This window comes from Neofelis nebulosa, chromosome 9, assembly GCF_028018385.1.
Source record: "Neofelis nebulosa isolate mNeoNeb1 chromosome 9, mNeoNeb1.pri, whole genome shotgun sequence".
Lineage (NCBI taxonomy): Eukaryota > Metazoa > Chordata > Mammalia > Carnivora > Felidae > Neofelis > Neofelis nebulosa.
The window spans coordinates 19,399,311-19,419,824 of NC_080790.1; the positions used below are offsets into that span (position 1 = coordinate 19,399,311).

Sequence of the window (20,514 nt, forward strand, 5' to 3'; positions counted from 1 at the left end):
AATAGAACTTTCTAAGATGACGTAAATGTTCTGTATCTGTATCCCACACCATTTCCAACACAATGGCCACTGGCCACATGTGGCTTTGAGAACTTGAAATGTGGCTATGTGACTGAGGGACTGAATTTATTTAATTTTTATTAATTTAAATTTAAGTTGAAATAGTCACATGTAGCTAATGGCTACTATATAGGCAGCACAGCTCTGTGAGACCAAGTAAGTCTAAAGTCTGTGGTTAGTCTTGGGATGATAAAACAGGGCAAAATACGAGAAATACGTCAGAAGCGTTTAGAAACATGGCTTGGTCTAGGGCACTTATAGACAAGTTCCAACAGTACTGGGCATCGAAAAGATTTATCATCATCTATAATTGAGGATTTGCTAGAAGAGCAAACACTGCTTTGGAAGGCTTTGTGCTACATACGTGGATACCCCTTCCAATAAGATCTTAATCTCTGAATTGCACTTCATTTAGATACATACAAGATTATCCTCAATCTTCAACTACATTACAAACAAAGTGGGAGGATATCACAGTCTACATTTGTTATCAATTCTTCAGAAGTTTTAAAAAATTACTACCTTTATTCCTATACACCACTTATAAGTAACTGTCCAACATTTTGTCTGATATTATTCATTCTTTTATATACAATGCAATGAGCTACAAAATAGATACATAAATGTTAAGGGAATGGAAGAAACAGAATGAAGTAAGACTGGGCCTACACTGCTTTCTTTCATGTTCATTTGGTTTATAATACTTCTTAACACTTTGGTTGAAGCTTATAACTAAACTATGTATTTAATACAAACTCCTTTGTATGGTGCACAGAAATCCTCAAATTTGGGAAGAGCACATTACTACCATAATTATTACCCTGATTCTAAACTTATGTTTACTACTCATTATGGAAAAAAAAAACCCATTATTTAATTTTTAAAAATTGTGGCATCAAATAATCTTCATAATCCCACACCATTTCCAGCAATGCTCACATTGATCTTTAAATAAGAGTTCTGAAAAGGCAAAAAAACAAAACAAAACCTTTATCTCAAGCTCCTCAACACTGAATTCTTCCACACAGAATTTAGTTTTACATCTTACACAAATAATTCATTTTTCCAAAACTTTCCTAAATCTCACAAGGTCAATCCTGAGTCTTAAAATTTTAGATATACAACATGTATTTTTGTATTAATGATGTGCTTAATTTGGCCTTATGACTGAAAATTTTTTTAAAATGTAATTGATCAAATACTAGATGGTAACATTAAAACAGAATTGCTTTTTTGCAAGTGATAGAATTATTCATGATGCTTCCCTCTTTTTTCCCCCTAATGTTCTTTAATATAACTGCTTTCAATTTAAATGTTAAAGAATTACTGACTAGACTCTCTATTATTTTTTATTTGTAATTGGCTAATGAAATTTACCACAAAATTAAGAACTTTGCATTTTAGATTTCTTTAGCAATTTAAAAACATAATGCATTTTCTCAATTAATTCTATATGACATACACAGTAACTTAATACTAAGGTGGGTCAATTTGTATTTGGGAAAAGAACTAAAACTAGAATCAGAAAAGAAGCTTTAAAAGATTTCTGTTACTGAAATTACTTAAACATTTTCTTTAAAAATGTTTCATATTAAACAATTATGTGTGTAGGCATACACAATCCTTAATAAAAAGAAAACTATATGTATAGATTACTAAATGAATCTTTATTGGCTTACTCATTATACAATCATCCCAAGCTATAGAAAACATCTTTAATATTCTTCACCTTATAGCACTCTGCTTTCTGTCCTCCCATTTTATGCAACAAACACGAAATACCTTTAGGTTATTCTTAACTGCTCAAAGGCAAACACACATACCAGATGATACTGCAGACATGCTTATACTGAGTCACAGGAACTACTGCAGTGTTCTGAAGTAAACTATCAAAACATTTTCAGTAAGAATACTTTAAGTTTTGCATTTATAAGCTTAAGGAAAAATATCAAAATGAGTATTTTATAACCTCTACAAAAAAAACACCCCCAAAACCCATAACCTCTTTATCTTGCCACAAGCACAAAGCGGCTTACCATTCATAGTTGTGGGAAACTGAGCCATCATGGTCCTGAATTTTCCTTGCTAGCTCTCAGCCATCTGCAACATAAAAACATTGTGCCATTAATAATACAACAAGGGCAGATTGGAGCGTTAGTGCACCAGCTTAGCAGTGGGAATGTCTGTCCCCTTCAGCTCACACTTCCAATGGAAGACAATGCAGAGTGCTGCCGCTGCTGAAGAGGCAGGATTTACATTTGGGGAAGGGTAGGAGACTTTGTTGGGTAATGGTGCTGCCTTTTAAAATAGGAACACTTATAAGAAAAACAGTCACATATGTCATAGAAAATACTGAATAAAGAAGCTGTTGGCATGAGCCAACTTTGTAGAAATTAGCTTGGGAGAGAGGAAGGTTGTTCTAACAAGGCAAGATTTTATTTCAGAGATATCAATTGTATAAATTAAGTATATAAAATGACATGGAAACCAAGATATTCTTTTTTTTTTAATCCCCAAACAAGAAAAATATCCAAAATAAATGTAGCACAGAGTTCCACAGGTTTATAAAAATTATCTAGAATTACTATAACATATATGTTTATCTAAACATAACTAAATGCACTAGGGAAAGAAGTAACTTTGGGAATTAACAGCTGTGATTTAAATCCCACTCTGCTATTTTCCTAGCTGTGACCATGGGAGAGTTATTAACCTTTCTGAGTCTCAGATTCCTTATCTATAAAAAATACTTTACATTAGAGTTGTTTTAAGTATTAAACATAATCCAGTACACTGCTTGAGATACAGTGAGTGTTTGATAAATGCCTGCTATTTTGCAAACATCCAGGAAGGAAGAGTGCAGTATAATTTTGAACCCTGAATTCATTATTTTACTATGAATAAATTCAAAATTCAAAATTTATTCCACAAATCTTGAGGGTAGGACTGGTTAGGGCGAGTGAAGACATAGCAAATTTACAACAATGTACTTAGTAATTAAAACCATGGATCATAACATTGTAGGGAAACATCACTATATTAAAAGACCATTCAGTAGCTCTCCAATTTACCCAAATCACTGAAATATTAACATTTTTAGAAGCCCAAAGAAAAATGTTTGCACAAGCCATTGGAACAAAGAAGTCATAAACAGTTACGCATCATGGCAAGGTGTCACTGGAGAAGCTGGCTAACCAGCTACCAAGAAGTGCTACAAGGTACTATATGTTAGTCAATTCAGTGTGCTTGAAGAGATATATAACTGTATCAGTATAACCACCAAAAGTCACACTAACAAAAGATTGGTATATAAATCCAACATACTGATTTACGAAGAGAAATTTAATAGCCAAGAAACTAACAGTAGTTTTTCTTCCTATAAAGCGAACTATAATGTCTACTAAATGTCGATCAGATCATTATGTGGTGAGCAAAGGGAGTCGACAGTGATTAGAATGCTTAATACTATCAGGCACTGACAGGCCGACACATTTATCTACACAAGAACATGCAAGGACTACCCAACAGGGATGGTTCAATCTCCAATAATACTTTGAACGGCACTACCAACTTTACTCTTCTGACTCCCACCTTTTCTGTATGCTACCAACCTCCCTCTTAAAGTGTACATTCTGTCTTTAGAATGTTAGTTCTTTCTTTAGTGCAGCTTCTACATAGCTAAGGAAACTGTCAATAAAACTGAAAGACAAGCTACTGGATGGGAGAAGATATTTGGGAATGACATATCTGATAAAGGGTTAGTATCCAAAATATGTAAAGAACATATAAAACCCAACACCCAAAAAACAAATGATCTAATTAAAAATGGGCAGATGAACAGACATTTTTCAAAGAAAGACATATAGACGGTCAACAGACACATGAAAAGATGCTCAATATCACTAATCATCAGGGAAATGCAAATCAAAATCACAATGAGATATCACCTCACACCTGTCAGAATAGCTAAAATGAAAAACACAAGAAACAAGTGTTGTTGAGGATGTGGAGAAAAAGGAACCCTCTTGCACTACTGGTAGGAATGTGAACTGGTACAGCCACTATGGAAGACAGTATGGAGGTTCCTCAAAAATTAAAAATAGCATTATCATATGATCCAGTACTTCCATTAATGGGTATTTACCCAAAGAACATGAAAACACTAATTTGAAAAGGTATATGCACCCCTATGTTTACATTATTTACATTATTTACAAGAGCCAAATTATGGAAGTAGTCCAGTTGTCCATCTACAGATAATGAATAAAGAAAATGTGGTATATATATATAAAATAGAAAATTACTTAGCCATAAAAAAGAATGATCTTGCCATGTGCAACAACACAGATGGATCCAGAGGGTATAATGCTAAGTGAAATAAGTCAGAAAAACACAAATAATTTCACTCATATGCAGAATTTAAGAAACAAAGAAAGAGACAAACCAAAAAACAGACTCTTTTTAAAAAAATTTTTTTAATGTTTTTATTTATTTTTGAGAAAGAGAGAGACAGAGCATGAGCAAGGGAGGGTAAGAGAGAGAGGGAGACACAGAATCTGAAGCAGGCTCCAGGCTCTGAGCTGTCAGCACAGAGCCCAATGTGGGGCTTGAACTCACAAACCCTGAGATCATGACCTGAGCCGAAGTCGGATGCTTAACCGTCTGAGCCACCCAGGCGCCCCCAACTCTTATAGAGAACAGGTGGTTACCAGAGTGGACGTGGGGTGGGGCTGGGGGTGAATGTGTGCACTAGGTGAAGGGGATTAAGAGTACACTTAACATGATGAGCACTAAGTAATTTGTGTAAAGTCACTGAATCACTATGTTAACTTTACTGGAATGGAAAAAAAAAAAAAATCTTTACTGCAATGGAGCTTTAAACCTGTTACCACACTTAGACTTCACCTATAACTACACTCTTCTTAGGTAGGGAGGAAATTCTACCTATGTACAAGTTAGTTTTTTCTTCACTCCTTTCTCCAAAGGTAATATAAAGTTCAGCTTTTTGAGTTGTTTACCGCACAGAAAAGTAGTATCTACACCATGGTGGAGTAGTCAAGAACTCACTTAAGGAGTAAGAATTAGTTATAATAACATTAAGAACACTGAATTTGAACCCATAGCTCGCTAGGAGTTTTAAAAGGTTTTAAGGAGAGGGACACAGATTTCACTTAAGACAATCAATGGTGAAGAAAAGACCAAGACTACATCAGGGAGATCAGTTAGGTAAGAGATGAAAACAACAACTGGCACCTGATCTAAAATAGTGACAGACAGATGGGGCACCTGGGTGGCTCAGTCGGTTAAGCGGCCAACTTCAGCTCAGGTTGATCTCACTGTTCATGAGTTCAAGCCCCGCATCAGGCTCTGTGCTGACAGCTCAGAGCCTGGAGCCTGCTTTGAATTCTGTGTCTTCCTCTCTTTCTGCCCCTCTCCCACTCATGCACTGTCTCTCTCTTTCTCTCTCAAAAATAAACAAACATTTAAAAAATAAAATAGTGACAGATGGAACAGAAGAGATAGGATGAACTAGAAAAACAATGAAGGGTTTAAAACAGGTAGAATTCAGCGACTCTTTATATACGAAGGACTATGAAGTAAAAGGAATCAAAGAGATGACTCCCAGAATTTGTCTGTGAGACTGGGTGAACTACTTTAAAAAAAAAGTAAACAGAGAGGAGGTCTCATAAATCAATTTATGATGAAAACTTCCTCAATATAGAAATCCTACAAAAAAGAATAACACTTTTACTTTCCCCATTTTAAATTATCATTAGTAATGTTAAACCAAAATAAGTTACATGCCTGCAAAGAAACTATTTACTTACAAATATGCAGTAAGTCTATTTATTAGGTCTCTGAGACTGAGATAGTTTTATTTTTTTTTTTTTAATTTTTTTTTTTTCAACGTTTTTTTTTTTTTTTATTTATTTTTGGGACAGAGAGAGACAGAGCATGAACGGGGGAGGGGCAGAGAGAGAGGGAGACACAGAATCGGAAACAGGCTCCAGGCTCCGAGCCATCAGCCCAGAGCCTGACGCGGGGCTCGAACTCACGGACCGCGAGATCGTGACCTGGCTGAAGTCGGACGCTTAACCGACTGCGCCACCAAGGCGCCCCAAGATAGTTTTAAAATGTAGGAGAAAAATCCTCCAAAAGCATTACATGCAACACACTATAACTGCATAAAAGCATGTGAATTACCAAAGACAGTTTGAAGAGAAAGCATGCACTTACAAAAGACAAAGAAGAGGATCCCAGGATCACAAAGCCTTAATCAGTTAGATCTAGGTTTAAAACTTAAAGATTACCTATCTAGGACTTCTGGCTAGTCATTACATATTCTATGAATACATCAGAATGCCACATAACAGATGCTCAATAATCACAGGTATAATTCTGAAATAAAACCAAAGAATGAATCAAATAATATAAAGGGCAGGGAGGGCAAATCCCTTCAAACAAGCTGAAGGAACTGGTATTACAGAATCTTTTTTTTTTTTAACATTTATTTTTGAGAGACAGAGACAGCATGAGTGGGGGAGGGGCAGAGAGAGAGGGAGACAGAATTTGAAGCAGGCTTCAGGGTCTGAGCTGTCAGCACAGAGCCCTATGTGGGGCTCGAACCCACTAACCGTGAGATCATGACCTGAGCCGAAGTCAGACACTTAACCGACTGAGCCACCCAGCAGCCCCCAGAATCTTCTTTACCTGGTACACGAGATCTAGCCTGCCATGCATACAGGTATCATATTCTTACTTGTATGTATGCATGTGACATTTGATTGACTGTGGTAACATCTGACTATGGTAGCACAATTTGTTGGAACCAATAAGCTTTTAAAGCATGCTATTTCATACCTGTTGGCTTTGTATCAATTCTTTCTGCCCTGTCGTTGAATTGCTTAACAATTCTATTAATCTACCTGGATAGTACCTATGCAAAAAAATAACAATTGGAATTTTGAAAAATTCAACAGGTACATTTTACGTTAAAAATATCAATTGTTTTACTCTATGTAATCATAATAGCTACCATTTAATGAGTGCCTAGTATTAATGCAATACACTTCTATTACTCACTTATGTGTCATGCTCAATACTGAGAATCTAATATGTTCCGGGAGCTTCAGAGGAGAAACAGAGGAGATTGGAGAATCGGCTTCCAGGTGCCAGATACTGCTGGACACCTTTAATAACACTAATAATCCTCACAATATCCCTGCAAGGCAGGTGATACTGTATTCATTTCACAGATGAGGAAAGTGAAAGGTTAAATTACTTGCCTAAATTCACTAAGTGATGAGGCCAGCATGCAATCCCAAACCTAATTCTAAAGCCGATGGGGCTTCCCAGGGGCTTTATCTGCCTCCTCTTCTCTTAAATGGGCATAATCATTTTTTTTAAATTTTTTACATGTATTTATTTTTGAGAGAGACAGAGCACAAGTGGGGGAGGGACAGAGATAGAAGGAGACAGATTTTTTTTTCTTAATTTTTTTTTAATGTTTTATTTCTGAGACAGAGAGAGACAAGAGCATGAGTGGGGGAGGGGCAGAGAGAGAGGGAGACACAGAATCAGAAAGCAGGCTCCAGGCTCTGAGTGGTCAGCACAGAGCCCGATGTGGGACTTGAACTCACAAACCGTGAGGTCATGACCTGAGCCAAAGTGGGTCGCTCAACCAACTGAGCCATCCAGGTGCCCCAAGGAGACACAGAATTTGAAGCAGACTCCAGGCTCTGAGCTGTCAGCACAGAGCCCGACACAGGGCTCGAACTCACAAACCTCAAGATTATGACTGGATGCTTAACTGACTGAGCCACCCGGGTGCCCCAATGGGCATAAGAATTAATGATGAATGGGGTCACAGCTTCCTGCAAGGAGCAGGTCAACTTAATGTTGGCACATTTGTAGGGGAGAAGGCAAACATACCAGAGATGTCTTCCAACACATAGGTCCACACATATAGGTCTATGATGTACACAAATTAGGGGACAGCTAATTCTTGGTTCTCTTGGTGTAACCCTCTCAGAGGAAGAAAGGAGTTATCAGCATCTCCCCAGCTACATGCCTGCTGCCAGTTTCAGGCATGTGTGATTGGAGTCAGCATCCAACACCTGTCCCTATTCCTTAAAAGGGGTAACATGTAATGATGGGCAATCTTGGCAGTTTGCAGTTATCATATATTGAAAACACTGTTATTAATTACCTATGGCTTTAGGATATTCATATGGAGACTTTCTTGCACATTATAAATAGAGGACTGCCACTGTTACCTTTTTAGATACCACAAACACACGTGTGGCAAATGATAGGCACAAGGCAAAGAAGAAAGCAGTGGATTAATACAATGCAAATACCACTTGTAGAAAATGCAGGAACTATGTTCATACTAAGGAGAGAAAAGTAGAAATGCTTCAACAGGAGCAGGAAATCCTTCTTTAAAATCCAGAGAGGGGAAAACTGTAGCCATTTTAAGTTAAAAATAGCTTCATTAAAGCTGAATTTTTTTTGTCTGTTTAGAAGAACAGAACTTTAGAAGGAAACAATCACAGTAATTAGTCCAAAACCTTCAATTTTCAGGACAGGAAAACTAAGAGACTTGTATAATCTCACAGGGCTAGTAAGCAGCAAAACGGGTTCTAGAAACCACATCTCTTCTGTCCAATGCTCAGGACATAGGAGTTTCCCAACTCACCTGACTATATCACTGGGGACACTTCATAATCTAGAGACTCCCAGGTACATCACTGGGAGATTGTGGGAATTAGGGCATGAACATCCTAAAATGGTCTTGCTGCCTCGAGACCCTTCTGGAAAGCTACTAGTTTTTTTTCTTCCACAATACCTACTAATGCCCTTCTCCTGATAAAATTATGTCACGATTCCAAGTTCAAGCCCAAATTTGTTAGTAAGAAACATGGTATGAAACATGATTCAGAACCTCACCTCAATCTATTTTACCACATTCATCTCTTGACATGACCCCTTGACTCACATGTTCTAAGAACATCACCTTTTGAGGGGAGGGGGAATCAGGATGCTTTTTTCACTCCTCGATTTCTCTGTAAAGAGCTGCTCTCTCTGTCACGTTCACCACACCTCCTTCTCATTCTTCAACTCCCAACTCAAAGGTCACCTCTTCTCTGAGAGACGTGTGCGTGCTCAGTTAGTCATGGTCTCCTAGGTTGTCCACAATCTAGTGCATGCCACAGTAAACTCATTTATCATACTGCATTTCAATTTCACGTGTTTCGCTTGTTCTGGGCAGAGGCCAGTTTTTATTTAGGTCTAGTGCTAAAACAGATCTCCCAGAGAAAATGCTCAGTAAATATTTGCTGAACAAATGAATTGGGTAAATGAGTAGTATGGGTAAGATAAAAACAAAGCAAGGGAAGCACGGAGAGAGGCACTGTGGAACTGAATACACAGAAAAGAAACGGGCTACACAAATGACTTCCTTGACACCCTGCAGGCCTCAGAGCTGTGGCTTTTAGAGCAAATTGTTCCTTGCAATATCCCTTTCATAATTTGTTTTTTCTTTTAAGTATGTTTTTAGAGAGTAAGTTTTATTGCCTATTGAATTCCAATTTTATATTGGGATAGGAAGGAAGGCCTGGATTTTTCAATTCTACTTTGAATCCTGCTGGTTAGCTTAAGTAAATTTGATTGAAGGCCTGCTATTCAAAAGCAAGATAATCAAGTTCGCAAAGGCATATCTTATAAAACTTTCGCCAGTGCCCCCTCCACTTCACGTGCTATGTACATAGAGCCAACTCTCCAAACTTACTGATTAGTTAGGAGAAAATGTTCCTTCCTCATCTGATTCCTAAGGAGATCAAGGTCAGTCCCATGAGAGAATGACTGAAACAAAATTACCTACTTCTTTATAGTTTCTACAGTAAGATGAAATTTACAGAGTACATATATTCTCTACAGCTGTTCCCTATCTATCCATACCTTCTTTCATTCATCCATTTATATATTTATCAAACATGAATAGTCACTATAATAATAAGGATTTGAAAATGTTATGAGAACCCAGAGGACAGAGCTAACACTCCTTGAGAGGTAAATTAAACTAGGGCACATATCACAAACGAGGTAATATTTGTGTAAGAATGACCTAACGTGAGGTTAGTGAAAATTAAGTGGGTCCCATGCATGTTCAGAGTGAAAGACACTGTATAGGTGTGTGGACAGGCACTGATACAAAGAAAGGAAAAGTACCTGAATCTAACAGAAGGACTGGTTAAAAGGAAAGTACACAGTGGGTATCACAGTAAAGCCTTTCCTATTCAAAGACAGTGTGATGTGAGAGCCATGTAATTTCAAAGAACTCACTTAATCTTAAGTGTTAAAAGGGACCTTAAGAAACCCAGTAGATATGGGGCACCTGGGTGTCTCAAGTCAGTTAAGCATCTGACTTTGGCTCAGGTCATAAGTTCACGTCTGTGAGTTTGAGTCCCACATCGGGTTCTGTGCTGACAGCTCAGATTCTGGAGCCTGCTTCTGTTCTGTGTCTCCCTCTCTCTCTGCCCCTTCCCCGCTTGCACTCTGTATCTCCCTCTCTCAAAAATAAACATTAAAAAAAAACAAAAAAACAGTAGTTTTAAATCTTGCTCCTCCCAGTTCTAGAAATTTCAAAAAGAGATACAACAGAGGTAGGATAAGGAAGAGGGAAGGAGGCTGGAAGAGGATATCAAGTTCAATGAAAGTAGCTCTGTTTTTGTGTTTTACATACTGAGGCTTCTCTATAATATTTTATCTGATGATTTTTCTTTTTAAAAAAAGAGTTAAAAGCATACTGAATTCCATCCCCCTCATTTTAGAAACAAAGAGAAGCCAAATAGATTAAGTAACTTGCCAAGATCACACAATTTAAGGAACAAAATATGTCATGCTAATGATTTTGAATTTCACTGTGCAAGTCATAGAGAGCAAGTATTTAAAACACAGTATATGTTCCAGCTAGAGGCCCAGATTTGGTAGTGACCAAGGACCAGGAATAGGTGTCTTACTGTCAGTGAGTGACTTTATCCAGGGAAAGCATATATAAGAAACAAGAGAAGAACCTCATCTTTTAAGGGCAAAGGAAGAGAATTCTGAAAATACGGCAACTGAACCGGACAAGAGTATCTTGAGAAAGGGATACCAGTTATGAAGTGACGGACATAATTCAGATGGTGTGAATTTGAATGTAGACAATAGAGAAGAGGGATTTCTGAGGTAGAACGGATAGCATTTTCTGATCAGCTAAATAATGATGAAAGAAGAACATCAAGATCAGTTTCTATCTTGGGTGACAGGAGAGTGGTAATATCAACCAAGACAGAAGCTCTAAGAAAGTAGAAATCTGGATATAAGATTTGGGGGGGGGGGGCAACAAAATGTTCAATTTTTAACTTACCTAATGTGACACATACCTATAAAGACACACAGGTGGGAACATCTAAGAGACAGTAAGGATTCTGTCCAGGCTGCAGATCCAGACTTGGTAGTTCTCACGGACTGGGAAGGGTTGTACACGTCAGTGAATGACATTATCCACAAAAAGCATGTACAGGAAACAGGAGAACAATCAGAAAAGAGGTAAAAAAAAAAAAAAAAAAAAGGAGAAATCAGGACATAAAGAAAGTGTTTCAAGATAATGGTCATAATTGTCAAAGGACACAGAAGTCAAGACTAAGCCATCAGTTTTGGCAATCTGCTTGAGAGTAGTTCCAGTGCAGGGAACTGGCTGTAAAAGTCAAACTGAAGTAAACCAGGCAGTAATTGGCAGGTGAAGTGTAGGTGACTCAAGAAGGACAGAGGAAAAAAGGGTGGGAGGAGAGATAACAGGCTTTAGAAAAGAGGCAAGGTTATAAGGCTCTCCTTTTAGATGGGAGAATAAAACTATTTTTAGAGGAAGAGGGAGAGATTTAATTTCCAAAAGGAGGAGGAAAGGAGGTTACCTAATAATGGAAGCTGGAGTCCAGAGAAAGTAGACAGCTCTACAGTATAAAGCAAGAACATGGGGCACACAGTTCTGGCTCTGGGAATATAGGACAAGAAAGATACATAAGGGTGAAAGATACATATAAGTTTAGAAGCAAAAGGAAAAGGAGTTGAGAAAGTACAGCTTTTCTTTGCAACCCTTTTTCCTCTCTTCTCTTTGGGCCCAGACAGTCTAAAGGGCAGGGCTGAAAACAAACTCTTGGATCTCCTGGGCCCCCAAGTGCCTACGCACAAATTTCTCTTCAAGCAACAAGAGAAGGTCACATACAAATATGTTTGTTCCCATGAATCAACTAGATATGTGCATTTCAGCTTGTGTTCAATTAGCTTATGCCTTACACATGGAAACATCTGTTACATGAAAGAATGTGGGAGAAAAACATCCTAGGCAGAGGTAATTGCATGTGCAAAAGCAGAGTGAAGATGGGGCGCCTGGGTGGCTTAATTGGTTAAGACTCTGACTCGGGGCGCCTGGGTGGCTCAGTCGGTTAAGCGTCCGACTTTGGCTCAGGTCACGATCTCGCGGTCCGCAGGTTCGAGCCCCGCGTCGGGCTCTGGGCTGATGGCTCAGAGCCTGGAGCCTGCTTCCGATTCTGTGTTTCCCTTTCTCTCTGCCCCTCCCCCGTTCATGCTGTGTCTCTCTCTGTCTGAAAAATAAATAAACGTTAAAAAAAAAAAAATTTAAAAAAAAAAAAAAAGGAAAAAAAAAAAAGACTCTGACTGACTTCAGCTCAGCCCAAAGCCTGTCTCAAATCCTGTCTCCCTCTCTCTTTGCCCCTCCCCCGTTCTCTCTCTCTCTCAAAAATAAAAATAAACATTAAAAAAAAAAACTTTTAAAAAAAAGGAGAGTGAAGAGCATGGCCTGGGAAAATAGGTGGCAGCTAATTCATATGACATAGTGAAGAGCTTAACAATGCAAAGAACTCTAACAATAGCTGTAAAAAGAAGTATTATTATAATAATACCTAGTGGACATATATGAAAGGCCCACAGTTAATATCATCCTCAATGGGGACAAACTGAGAGCTTCCCCTTAAGGTCAGGAACACCCTAACCTCAGCTATCAGACACTTAAAAAGAAATGAAAGGCATACAAATTGGCAAAGAAGAAGTCAAACTTTCACTCTTCACAGATGACGTGATACTCTACATGGAAAACCCAAAAGACTCCACCAAAAAACTGCTACAACTGGTATGTGAATTCAGCAAAGACTCAGGATATAAAATCAAAGTACAGAAATCAGGTGCATTTCTATACACCAATAATTTAACAGCAGAAAGAGAAATCAAGGCATCGATCCCATTTACAACTGCGCCAAAAATCATAAATACCTAGGAATAAAACTAACCAGAGGTAAAAGATCTGTATACTGAAAACTATAGAAAGCTTATGAAAGAAACTGAAGAAGACACAAAGAAATGGAAAAACATTCCATGCCCATGGATTAGAAGAACAAGTATTGTTAAAATGTCAATACTACCCAAAGCAATCTACACATTCGATGCAATCCCTATCAAAATAACACCAACATTCTTCACAGAGCTAGAACAATCCTAAAATTTGTATGCAAATAGAAAAGACCCTGAATAGCCAAAGCAATTCTGACAAAGAAAACCAAAGCTGGAGGCATCACAATTCCGGACTTTAAGCTGGATTACAAAGCTGTAATCATCAAGACAGCATGGTAGTGGCACAAAAACACACACTCAGATCAACGGAACAGAATAGACAACCCTGAAATGGACCCACAAACGTATGGCCAACTAATTTTTGACAAAGCAGGAAAGAACATCCAATGGAATAAAGACAATCTCTTCGGCAAATGGTGCTGGGAAAAGTGGACAGCGACATGCAGAAAAATGAACCTGGACCACTTTCTTACAACACACACAAAAATAAACTCAAAATGGATGAAAGACCTAAACATAAGCCAGGAAGCCATCAAAATCCTAGAGGAGAAAACAGAAAACAACCTCTTTGACCTTGGCCGCAGCAGCTTCTTACCTAACACGTCTCTGGAGGCAAGGGAAATAAAAGCAAAAATGAACTATTGCGACCTCACAAAAATAAAAAGCTTCTGGACAGTGAAGGGACTAACAAAACTAACAGGCAAATGACAGAATGGGAGAAGATATTTGCAAATGGCATATCAGATAAAGGGTTAGTATCCAAAATCTATAAAGAACTTATTAAACTCAACACCCAAAAACAAATAATCCAGTGAAGAAATGGGCAGAAGACATGATTAGACACTTCTCCGAAGAAGACATCCAGATGGCTAACAGGCATAAGAAAAGATGCTCAACATCACTCATCATCAGGGAAATACAAATCAAAACCACAATGAGATACCACCTCACACCTGTCAGAATGGCTAACACAAACAACTCAGACAACAACAGATGTTGGTAAGGATGTGGAGAAAGGGGAACCCTTTTGCACTGTTGGTGGGAATGCAAACTGGTGCAGCCACTCTGGAAAACAGTTTGGAGGTTCCTCAAGAAATTAAAAAGGACACAGCAGTTGCACTACTGCGTATTTATCTAAAGGATACAAAAATGCTGATTTGAAGGGGCACATGCACCCCTACGTTTAACGCAGTGCTATCAGTCAAATTATGGAAAGAGCCCAAATGTTCATCAACTAATGAATGGATAAAGGAGACATAGTGTGTGTGTGTGTACAGAAGATATAGAGTGTGTATACACACACACACACGATGGAATACTACTCAGAGATCAAAAAGAATGAAATCTTGCATTTACAACAATGTGGATGGAACTAGAGTGTATTATGCTAAGCAAAATAAGTCAGAGACAGACAAACATCATATGATTTCACTCATATGATGAGTGAAAACTCTACAGAATTTTTTTTAATGTTTAATTTAGAGCAAGAAAGAGAGTACAAGTGGGAGAGGGGCACACAGTGAGGGAGACACAGAATCTGAAGCAGGCTTCAGGCTGAGCTGTCAGCACAGCACCCAACAAGAGGCTCAAACTTATGAACCATGAGATCATGACCTGAGCTGAAGTCAGGCACTTAACCGACTGAGCCACCCAGGTGCCCCCAATCATATGTAGAATTTAAGAAACTCAACAGATGAACATAGGGGGAGGCAAGGAAAAATAAGATAAAAACAGAGAGGGAGGCAAACCATAAGAGACTCTTAAATACAGAGAACAGAGTTGCTGGAAGGGAAGTGGGTGGGTCGATGGGCTAAATGGGTGATGAGCATTAAGGAGGGCACTTGTTGGGATGAGCACTGGGTGTTCTATGTAAGTGATGAGTCACTGGGTTCTACTCCTGAAACCAATACTACACTGTATGTTTACTAACTTGAACTTAAATAAATACATTTTAAAAAGTAATAATAATACCTAGCTGAAAGAAATGTAAATTAGCACAACTATTTGGAAAGGAATTTGGAAATGTACTCATTTATAGCCTGCCCTTCTTCCAGAAATAAAGCTCCTGCAAAAATATAAAAAACATTAAATTAAAAAGTAGGTGGGTAAATGAAGGTAAACAAAAAATAAGTGATCACTTATACTTTTAACTTTTGCATATGTCTGACAGTTTTCATAAATAAAATTTGAAAAAGAAAATTAGTTTTGGCCTTCATACATCTGACCTGACCACTAGCTCTCCTTCAGTGTTGTCCCCTACAATCACCAGGGCAATTCCTTGACTGCTTTCACATCCACTTCACTATCCCCCCTCCAACATTATTCCTATACTTCCTATATCCAGAGGATCCTGCCCACATCCTGGCCTCCCCAGTCTTTGACCCCTGTATTCCAAACATCTTATCCTTCATCTTACCTCAGCCAGGCACTCCCAGGTCACACCGTGGGCCTTGTTATCACTGAAGACTGCGCTCCTCTGTAACCCACTTCAAGCCCCCCCACTCTCCCTTCACCAGAACCTCACTCAAAAGCCCATTCTCTCTAGTTCTCAGACTCTGGCAATTCTTAACTCTACCAGGACCTATAAAATATTGGTCTCAGCAACTTTTCACCATCCCTCATTCTTCCTTATGCCCTAATATCCCCTCCCTTAGGTCCTAATATCCCTCTTTACCCAAATAATTACCACTATTAAGTAACTCATTGTATACATCCTCAAGTTCACGTTCTTCTCTCCCTTTATACTATTCATCTGATAAAATCTCACTGCTATTCCATGGCCATACAAATGAAGGTGCTGACTGGCGTCACTAAACTCCTGACCACTCTTGACTGCCTGACAAGTTCATGTTTCCCTAGCCTATCTATCTGCTCCCCTCTCTCCTTGATGACCATTTCACACTCCTCTCCCTCACTCTGCCAGACTCATAACATGTGTCATAAAAACTGTTCATCCGGCTTGTTGCCTTTGGATTTGAAAGCATCTTTTACTATACCAACCTCTTTATTTTTATACCAAAATTTGTCAATCTTTTCCTTCATGACTACTGATTATTGTTATGCTAAGAAAGCCCTGTCTCATACCATACATACCAAATGTGTATTTTTTTAATTTTTAAAATTTATTTTTGAGACAGAGAGACACAGAGACACAGAATCTGAGGCAGGCTCCAGGCTCTGAGCTGTTAGCACAGAGCCTGATGCGGGGCTCGAACCCACGAGCTGTGAGATCATGAGCTGAGCTGAAGTCAGACATTTAACAGACTGAGCCACCCAGGCACCCCCCAAATATGTATTTTTGAAATTACGTATTTGATCTGGATTTTTATTTTGGAGTGGAAAGAACAGCTATGAATCTAAAGTGTTTACTCCTCTACCATCATCACCACTTACAATGTCTAGTACTTTTTGTGAAACCATTTATGAAATAATTCAGCCTTCCCAACTGACCTAAAATGCATCTCTTTTCTCATACACTAAGTGTACACACAAGGCTACACTTATTTCAGTTTGTGGGTTTTCCCATGGACTCTTGTATGAGACTTCTAACTACCACAGCACTAGAATATGCAAATCCCTATCTACCCACTATCATCTTTTTCTATAATTTTCCTATTTTCAGATGTTTATTTTTATGTCTTTCAGTGGGATTTTACTCATCTCATTTAATTCTAGGCACTTTATGGTTATGGTAATATTACATATTAATTTTATATATTTTTGGTATATGAGAAAACTTTTCATTTTGGGAAGTTATTACTTTTTTAAGTTTTATTTTTATTATTTATTTTGAGGGATGGGCAGAAAGAGGGAGAGAGAGAATCCCAAACAGGCTCTGTGCTATCAGTGCAGAGCCTGACGTGGGGCTCCTGAACCAAAATCAAGAGTTGGACATTTAATGAACTGAGCCATGCAGATGCCCCTTGGTAAATTTATATTACAATGAATGTGTCAGGTTAACTTGCCTGCCTGGCCCATGTTTATTTGTCTCACAAGAAACACATCAGACAAATTCCAACAGGAGAGCATCCTACAATATAACCAGTACCCTTCAACACTGTCAAAGTCATCCAAAACAAGGAAAAGTCTGAGTAACTGTCACAACCAAGAGGAGCCTAAGGGGCCATGACAACTAAATGTATTGTGGTATTCTAGATGGGATTCTGGAACAGAGAGAAAAAGCACCAGATAAAAACTACAGAACAATGAATAAAGCACGGATGTTAGTTAATAATACACACATCGATACTGGTTAATTGTAACATATATGCCATATTAATGTAAGTTATTAATAAATAGGTAAAACTTGGTGGAAGGGTAGGTGGTAAATCCTGTACTATCTGCTCAGTTTTTCTGTAAATTTTAAGCCGTTCAATAAAGGTGTATATATTTTTTCTTAAAAAGGCAAATACCATAGAAGTAGAAAGCTTCGGGCAGAGTAAAGGTAAAACATGTACCTCTAAATTTGACAACATTCATCTAAAACAAAATACCTACTTAGCCCACTTAGAGGAATTTATCTTAATAATCCAAAGAGGGAAAATAGAATGTAAGGATGCATATTACAGTGCCATCAATATTTTTAAAAAATACAAATAAGGTTACTTTATCCAACAGAGAAAGGAATAATAAATTTCACTCAGAATACTACAAATCTACTACAAATGATAATTTCAAGGCAATAGTAGATACGTAATGTCTGTGATATAAAGTAAGTTTTTAAAAAATACAAAATTCTGGGGCGCCTGGGTGGCTCAGTCAGTTAAACACCTGACTTCGGCTCAAGTCATGATCTCATGGTTTGTGGGTCAAGCCCCGCGTCAGGCTGTGCTGACAGCTCAGAGCCTGGAGCCTGCTTCAGATTCTGTGTCTCCCTCTCTCTCTGTCCCTCCCCTCTTCATGCTCTGTCTCTGTCTCTCTCTCAAAAATAAAGACACTTAAAAAAATTTAAAAAATACAAAATTCTAGAATATGGAGGCAAATACTCAAAATTACATATGCACATGTCAAGGATTAGAAGAAAACCTCTTAAGGGAAAGGACTTTATCCTTGTGAAACACCTAACAGAGTATGACAGACTAAATGTTTAATATACATTCACCAAATAATGTTTATCATAGTTTTGTTTGTCATAGCAAAAACCTGAACAAACCAAACATGTGAAAACAGGAGTATGGGTAGTAAACAGAGTCTATTTACTAAATGAAAACAACACAGCCATTAATACTTATGAAAATTATGGAGTAACACAGAAAAAATATCTTCCAGGTAATAAATAGACAAAAATCTATAGTGATTCTAATTATGTAAAAATTACACAGGTATATATATATGTGTATATATCTATATATGTATATAGATATATACACATATATATGTATATATATAGATATATACACATATATATGTGTATATATATATATACTGATTCAAAAGCATTAATATGCTAAAAGTAGTTGACTTAGGCTGAAAGATTGTAAAGAATTTTCTTTTCTCTACTTTTCAAGTTTGTTGTTGTTGCTATTTTTTTTTTAATCTCATAGGAACCACATATACCAAAAGGTCAAGCAATTAAAAACAGACAAATATTATGACCTTAGTAATTCAAAGAAGTCATGGTAAATTTACAACTTGTCTTTGAAAAATTAGTAATGCCTTCTAAGGAGTTTTTTCTCTGACACCAACCAATTCTCCGATTCTCTGACACCAACTGGGTGTCCAACAATTCCATTCAATTCTGATACTATCTAGAGTTATGCAATCCTCACACGTTAAGGCCTCAGTCCTGCAAGACTGCCTCCACTTCAGACACTGGTCACAAGTCCTGGGCCATCTTCTGACCAGCTGGCTATAAACCAGGGGTTCCCCATGATCTCCTCCCTGGATTTGACAATTTGCTAGAAAAGTTCACAGAACTCAGAGTTAATTTGTGTTTACTTAAAAAAAAAAAAAAATTGTGTTTACTGTTTTGATATAAAGGATTAAAACTCAGGAATAGCCAAATGGAAGAGACACATTGGGCAAGGTCTGGGGGGCAGGGCATGGAGCTTCCATGCCCTCTCTGGGCATGTCACCCTCCCAACACCTCAGTGCCTTTACGAACCTGGAAGCTCTCTGAAATCACTGTTCTCGAGTTTTTGTAGAGCTCAATCTCCAGTGCCCACCTCCTCTTCCTAGAGGTCAGTGGGTAGGGGGAAAAGTTCCAACCCTCTAATCTCTTGGTCTTTCTGGTTGTCCAGCCTCACCCTAAGGCTATCTAGGGTTACCACTCTAAGTTACCTCTGAGGTAGCACACCTCAGGTGTGATGAGAAGGGGTTTATTATGAATAAAAGACACTCATCACTCAGGAAATTCCAAAGGTTTTAGAAGCTCTGTGCCAGGCACCAAACACCAAATATACTTTTGCACGCTTTTTTAACACAATAGCAAATATAACCCAGAGCCTTGCTCTTGTCTATATTTTAGTCTATTATAAACAATATTACGCAACAAGTCTGTTTTACCAAAAACAATTAACTAAAATTACCAATCTCCTCTCAAACCCAGCCATGATACATCTAGTGCTAAAAACTACAAAGGAAAAGTACACTCCTCCAGACACAGCCTACTGCAGAGGCCTAAAGAGACTGGCATCCAAAACCAATGCCACACCCCAGAAGGTCCTGTGTGGGAATAGCTTCTACCTGTGAATGGTAGTTTCCAATGTCAACCAAAACACAAACAGAACAAGAGAGTAGAGGAAAGAAAATGAAACTAGTAGCCAGTGGATACAAAAGCATTCATCCATTTTCCTATTCTATCAGTTTAAAGTTTTTTTTTTTTAAATATCAATACGTTTCAATTACTGGAAAGTATGCTATGACTGCAGCAAAAACAATACTCTAAAATAGAACGTCCTAATTTACTGAGAAAGCAAATATAAAATAATAAATGTGGAACAAGGATTTTAAAAGCAAACTCCATGTTCTGACAGGGAGAAAAACTACCACAAAATAACAAAATAGAGATACTCTTACATGGAAATAGTCATACTAAAACCAACAGTG

The 20,514-nt window shown here is 38.0% G+C and overlaps 1 protein-coding gene across 14 annotated transcripts in view; it reads right to left on the bottom strand.

Annotated features, from left to right (window-relative positions):
- Window positions 1-20,514, bottom strand: part of ITSN2 (intersectin 2) — a 146,759-nt gene that overhangs the window by 108,442 nt on the left and 17,803 nt on the right. For all 14 annotated transcript variants that reach the window (XR_009248260.1, XM_058682679.1, XM_058682677.1 and 11 more), the window contains one exon: window positions 2,097-2,160. Coding sequence is in view for 13 of the 14 variants with exons in the window: in XM_058682679.1 (XP_058538662.1) it covers window positions 2,097-2,127 (31 nt within the window). In the remaining variant the exon portion in view is untranslated. Of the gene's footprint in view, window positions 1-2,096; window positions 2,161-20,514 lie in introns of those variants that run through there.